Here is a 7,195-nt window from a genome sequence, read left to right as displayed (position 1 = left end):
TGACCTTTTTCATCAGGGCTCTATCCTTAAGTTTATGGATGATCTACTATCTACAAAATGTAAGAAATATTAAACTACAAATCATACTTCAATCTACAAAATGGATGATCTACTATCGGGAAAATCATTAGATAGGAAAATTTTACTAAGTAGTAAACTACGTGCAGTTCCATTATGCTAGTTATGCTAGATTTTTTTACTCTAAATGTACATCTGGAGCATCTTCAGTAAAAAAATTCCTATCTAACGACTTCTTGGTTTATCCAACATGCTAGGTACTGCCCAAATCATAGGTGTTTTCAGTCAAAAATGGTCTTATTTCACTGTATTTTAAATTTTAGGCATCGATGTAGATGTGAAGAACTTCTCTCCTCCTCTTAATAGAGTCGAGACCTTTATTAATTAGTAGGGATTTCGAATCGTCTCACCTGGAGAACTTCCAGATTTTACCAGAAACTGAAACCTATTTGTTGCTCTAATTCATATTGCAATTCAGTCCATTTCTCATACCGCTGTATAATTTTGACACGCAACATTCTATTCATGATCATTTATTTTCCGCACGTAGGCTCTAAAAACGCACACCAGGACTCCAACCTTGTTTCCGTTGACCCTCCAAAAAATTTCATCATCTTCCATCTAAGTTAAGCTTGTTCAGTAAGTACCTTCAGGAACTTTACTCTAGATGTAAACCATCAATTACTTTCATATATAACATCAAAATTCTCACAATTAATACATCTCAAAACCAACGAAGCTGTTACACATTAATTTGTATCTATTTCCCGCCCACTAGTTGCACTTGGTTACAAAAGGAATTACGGGAAAGGAAGAATAATCAATACAACAACTAATTATGAAATTGTACGAATTCAAGATAAAAACTTCAGGTTAGAAGAAGAGGGCAGTATATAAAAGCTGGTTCCAGGTATCAGGAAGTCCTGGAAGGCACCAATGGCTACAATCTGCAGAGTGATCTGGGCTAGCTCTTTGTTGAGGAGTAAGGTCTCCGCTATATATTGAAGGATGGCAGTCTTTTCTGAGCTGCGAAAGGGTAGTAATGTCCAGCAAATAAGCAGGATATGTCATCAACCTGATTACACCGCTAATTATACCCATTTGGTCTGGATAAATCCCGCTGTAGTTTCCTCCACTAACAGGCATAGTTTCTCCGTAGCAATTCTTTGATACCGGGTCTCTCCATTCCATAGGACTGCGACGTACGTACAAGCACAGAAAAAGGAATTTTTCATTAATCATTGTCGTAAGTGTCGCCATGATGACATCTATTATTATGGTTAGTTGTGGTAGACCCCCTGTCGATCCGCAATTAACACTTATAATCATTTGACATGTTTATTTTTATTTAGTATATTCTCGTGCGGTCCTTTCCTCTAGCTGCTTGATTACATTGTATATCAGGTAAATCTGGTACCAAAAGAATGCATGCTAGGTACACTGTCTTCTGTGTGCTGTTATTTTCCATCATTCACTTCCAACTTGGACGTACAAATGTTCAGATTGACAGAATAACCAATTGACTGAATGGAGATGAATTCCACTAATCGTACTGAATCAATGCATATTTGTTTGCTTGTGTTGAGATAATGATTTCTAATGATCCCAAATAATTCATCCTGCAGATTCTGTAGTGGATGTACAATTGTTCTGATGAATAAATCTATTATCTTTTATCCTATCAAAGAGTGATCTCCAGTCCAAACCTAATTCTGAAGGACTAACTTTCCCCCGAACCTCATTACATCAGACTAGTCAACAGTTGGTGAATCAAATCAATGGAACTTGATGATGATTGAAGGGAGCAGAGTGGACCCAGACTCAATAAAGTACAATACACTCAAAATGAGTGCTGCATCCACGTCAGATTCAACCACTTCCACTGATCATGAAGATCAACTGCATTTATATCATGGATACATGCTTGCATGTTATTTTAATTTAACAATGAATGCTGAACTCTATCATACCAAGTTTCTTCTTGGTGCAAGCAACAGAGAACAGATCATGATACACCATCTTAAGTATCTCTGAAAATTTTCTGCTAAATTTATATAATCTATTATTAGTTTGGACTGCTTCTTACAAAACTATATGTAGTTTTCTTAACTTTTACATATTTGTCCAGAAAATTGCCTTGAATTTTATAGTTATGCGAAACGAAAGAGTTTCCTGGTAATTTTACGAAACATCTCAGGTTCATGGTAGTTATTTAAAATTTCACCATCTTTTATTTAGACTACAAATATTGTTGAGCTTTAATGTGTTCGTATGTAGGAACTTTGTACTTTTTAATGCTAGTGAGAGATATTCAGAGGGTGGCAGTATATACATACTTAGGAAAAGATTTTATCTGGGATCTATCTATTGTTCTATTTCTGCATGCATATTGCAATGGTTTTAGGAAGATTTGCCAATGTAATTTTTATATTTTAATGCTATTATATATGCTGGATTTACGTGTTCAAGTTTTTATTATACATATTTTGGTAAAATTTATATGCGATGTGTTTTGCTTTTGTGAGTTTTTCCCCCTACAAACCACCTTAAAAAAGGGTATTTAATGGAAATCACCTTTTATTTTTAATTTATACGTAAACCATATTTAAAGCATGTTCTTATTTCAATCAACCACCTCCAAATTAAAATTTTCACTGAAACCAAAAAATACCCTGAAAATTCACATTCAAGACACGTGACTCACTTTGTTAATGTTCTAGTATAGTTAGGATAAAACATGTACTTTAAACGTTCATTTTTAAGGTTAATTTTGGTTTTTTATGAAGATTTGGCTAGGAGGTGGTGGATTGGAACACAAACTCACTTTAAAGATGGTTCCTGTATAAATTGAAAGTAAAAAATGGTTTTTCTAAAATGATCCTATTTTTAAGGTGGTTTTCAGGAAAAAAAAACCCTTTTTAGGCTTCGGTATCGAGAATTTCTAGGTTTGATTTTGCTGACAACATGTCGATATTCCTTTTTGCTCCAAGGCTTCTCCCTCAAGTCTCCATTGAGAGACATCCCATGTTTCCATGTCTGGAATTAGAAATGTTTCGTTTTTATAATTGCTGTGGATATATATACAACTTGGACCAGCAAAACATATGTATTGCTTGTCAAGTTACGTAGCTCGCAGTGGCTAACAATGATTGCGACAACCCCTCTAAATTTATGTACATGAAAAAAAGGATGTCCCCTGCAAATAATTTATCTCACTGTACACATTAATTTACAAAGTGGTGTTTTTCTGGATTTTGTTAGTTAGATGGCTACGTATTGGGGAGGATGAAACATTAACAGAGACCCATATCCACTTTTTTCTGTTTTGACAAAATTGAGCTTTCAATTATAACCCTGATGCATGTATATTCATCCTCACAGTATAATATTGAGGGCAGTGTGATTTGGTTAAAAGCAGTCTTACTGTGTTAGATGTCAATAAGATATATTAGAGCATTATTCCCATTAAATTCTAGTAGTAATAGTTGGTGTAGCCATCAATAATGGCTTCATTGGTTCCTCTAGAAGACCTAAAAAGACGGCCATGAATAATTTGATTGTCTTTGGCATGGAAAAATCAGGTCTTTATGGCGCTGGACCACAAAGAAGATGGATTCACTTACAAGCTTGAAATGAAAATGGCTCAAAGGAAAACCTATTGAGGTCTGGTACCATTTATACATCTCTCTGTCTTGTCATTCAAACTCTTTGATTGGTCCAAATTGCTACTGAATTGTCTTTGATGTTCATCTCGCTAAAAAATAACGTAGATTCTTAAAGTTACCATGTTTGACTGTAGTTGTTTAAAGGGCTTTAGAAAGTGAGCCATATCATTTGCTTTTAAGGTTGAAAGTACATCCGTTTGTATTTATAGTATTTGGGGAATTTCTAGGATGTGTAATGTCCTTGCCAAATATTAGCAACCCGTGTAACGTGAATGGATGAGTGAGACTCCGATAACATATTCTTACCTCCCATAGGCATGAATATATACATATGCGATGGGTATGAGATGACAGTTCATTCTACAAAATGAGCTGTCAAGAGATAGAGTTGTGAGGCATGTCTGTTCTGATGTGACTAGTCGGGCACTATCCCTTGGCCGCTCATCCACATAATGAACTGTCAGGTCATATACATTTTTCTTATGTGCGTATATGTACGTGTATACACAATTGGTTTATGTATGCGTATGAATGTGTAGATAGAGAGAGGATTACTCGTAGTGGGTAGGAGAAATGGACTGGAAGAAGACCCTAGTCCTGGTTCTGTCAACATAGAGGTCCACCCAATTAGCCCATGTGCTCAACCCCTTACTAAAAGCAACCAATCTGTCCATATCCGTGTAATATGCTCCTCCATCTCCCATATAATCCCACCTACAGAAACCCTCACAATTAGTTTCTTCAAATACTTGCTATTCACCAACAAAGAACACCAAATAAAAGCGGTATGCGCTTTATGGCCCGTAATTAGGTAACCAAAGCTAACTCCACATATTTACCAATAAAACAGTATTCATTAGAAAATTAAAGAAAATAATCATGATTTCTTTTTGGATTTTGAGAATGCATACCCTTGCAGAGATCCTTTATGAGTCCACCAATGACCAGAATTAAAAGACAAGATATCAGCCTCAAGCCATGCATTACTATTTTCAGAGATTTTATCTAGTCTCAGTATCCTTTTTCCTTGAAGCACATCTACATCTACAAGATAAGGAGCCTTGTAGAAAGAAATAGACACACCATACTCCTGGCATAACCAACCAAAAAAAAAGAAAGGGGGGGGGGGGGGGGGGGGGGGGTTCAAGCTAGTGCAAAGCTTATATTTCACAACCAATATTGGTCCCGAATAAATAAAATTATACCAAGAATTTATAACTATATAGAGGATCTCCTCTAATGAACTGAGTAGGGGAAAGAGGCACTGCTGAATGAACCATGCATATCAGAGACTCCCATTGGTTTCGACCAAGCGAGTCACCTACAAACATAACAGTCTTTCCCCTCATTCTCATCAAGAAATCAAGTGCATTGAACCTAGTAAAACATTGATATATCATATACCATGTTCATAAAACTAAATACGAGAACAAACTGAGGCAAATTCAGAAAAAAGACAAACCTTGGGAGTTCACAGTCTGTAGGCTTCCATCGATAATGAAGATAATTTGAATCGGGTCGTCCAAACAACTGACAATTGAATTCAGGATCGATAATGGGACAATTTGAATATTGATACAATGGATATGTGTCATCTTGTACCCAACTTCCGCTGAAAATATCACATACTGGTTGATAACCTTCAAACCCTGGCCGCCTTCTTTGCATATTACCATTGCGCCTTCTCAATCCTACAATGACCGCTAAAGAGCCTGCCATAGCTTGAAGAAGAATCAAGCATAGAAGAAGTATGGAAGGGCCTGAAAGACCCATTTCAAGTAATAAAGAGGAGGAGGAGTCGTTTAAATTTTTGTGAAGAGACAATGCTGTTTACTTTGTACTTGTACTAGTTCAAATTTGTTGTGTGCAAGGCTTGTACATTTGAGTGTGAGCTGGAGAAATCACGTGTAAAGGTGGCGGTAGGTTTTTTTGGGTTTGTGTTTATTGTGTGGATGAACTCTAAAATCTTAATGCAGGATTGTAATGGAGTAATTGATTCTTTTCTTTGGTGATAGAGAGAGAAATTGGGGAAAGGCATATGGAATGAGGAAGGAAGAGGGAATGTGTGCGTGTATATATAATGAGCAGAGAAATTGTATTATGGAAATGTGTGGACTGTAGTGTGAGATGGAGAGAGCCCACTCCTTCAAGTTGCATCCATGAGTTTGCTGTTTTTTGTAAATTAATTAGGATCTGGATTCTTTTTGAGGCATAATGAAGATTTTGATACTTTGCCTTTGTGATGAAGAGAAGGGTATACTGCAAGTCAAGCCTCCAATTCTGACAGAATTTTTAGTTGTTACATTAGCTTCTACATGAAATCTTCTTTATTCTTTACATATATTGAGGATGAGAGAAAGTATAAAACAATTCCCTTCTTTATACTCAACATTCCAAAAGTGAACTATTCAAAGTGTTCCCATCCATTCCCGGACTATAAACGAGTAGTGACTATATACACAGCGGGAGCTTCGTGCACTGGGCTATCTTTTTTCTGAGTATGCTCAATTATCGGAGTGAAAATACTCGGTGATTCAAATATATATCTTAGACCTATAGACTAGTATCAATTACGTTGATAGACATGACCTTATCCATGGAAATTAACCAATCTAACCATGTGCTAATGCTAGGGAGTAAGTTATGGGCAAATCAAAACACCCAAAAATATTTACTCCATTCTCAACAGAACAAAGAGTGGGCCTGGCTTGAAACTTTATGCTAGTTTGGCTCAAACTTCACAATGTTCTATTTTTATCCCACCTTTTTGCAAGTTGAGTAAGAACATGACTTTTATGATAAAAGAACAAAACGAGTTCCATACTTTTCTTGAAAGGAGCAACGAGCCGAAACTTTTCCTCATATTTCTCCTTCTATTCCTTCTTTAGAACATCCATGACTTTCTCCAATTCTTGGGCATGAGGTGAAGGCATAAAGTGAGAAAGAGTGATGGTATGAGTACTTGAGCTACCTTCTTGAAAAAGTTGTTCAGTGATGAATTGAGTATTTTACAGTTCATCTTTTGGCACCTTGAGGGCTGATCTTTTGGCTACGTCTTCTTGTCTTGCCCTCTACTTACTCCAACATAATGGAACTCTAGTTATTTTATGGCCTCACCAAAGCGCATTATATGGGGGGGAATAAGGCTATAATAAGCCTGAGAAGACCAAATTCTTAAAAAAAGGAAGGAAAAAAAAAAGAAAGACAAAGGAGAAAAGAGAGAAGCTCTGATAAGGAGGGCAGACCATCAATGCAAGATTCCTAAAATACAGGAGAAAAGCCTGGAAAATGGAGTACGTACACGCATCAACCGTACCAAGCTTGCGTAATTAATTTAAAAAATACAGATAATTCACCTCTTCTAAAAAAAATAAAGACATTCCTAACTGATAATTGCAGACACATGGTTGGTCTCATCTTTGTCTAGGGTTTTTCAAGACTCAAAACGTGTGCAACTAAATAACACACAACTTAAAGAAAACTGGATGTCGGCACTGCAACATACATAAATC

General features: G+C 36.3%; 1 protein-coding gene across 1 annotated transcript; it reads right to left on the bottom strand.

Moving 5' to 3' along the window:
• Window positions 686-5,764, bottom strand: LOC109848015 (protein PMR5). Its single transcript, XM_020417266.1, has 5 exons — window positions 5,146-5,764; window positions 4,889-5,060; window positions 4,595-4,773; window positions 4,239-4,397; window positions 686-1,213 (listed from the first exon to the last, which is right to left on the bottom strand). Exons 1-5 carry the CDS (start codon window positions 5,454-5,456, stop codon window positions 892-894), a joined length of 1,143 nt encoding a protein of 380 aa, XP_020272855.1. The 5' UTR covers window positions 5,457-5,764; the 3' UTR covers window positions 686-891.

Source organism: Asparagus officinalis, chromosome 7 (genome assembly GCF_001876935.1).
Source record: "Asparagus officinalis chromosome 7, Aspof.V1, whole genome shotgun sequence".
Classification (NCBI taxonomy): Eukaryota; Viridiplantae; Streptophyta; class Magnoliopsida; order Asparagales; family Asparagaceae; genus Asparagus; species Asparagus officinalis.
The sequence above is the reverse complement of the archived record's forward strand: the minus strand, read 5'-3'. Positions and strand labels throughout refer to the sequence as shown.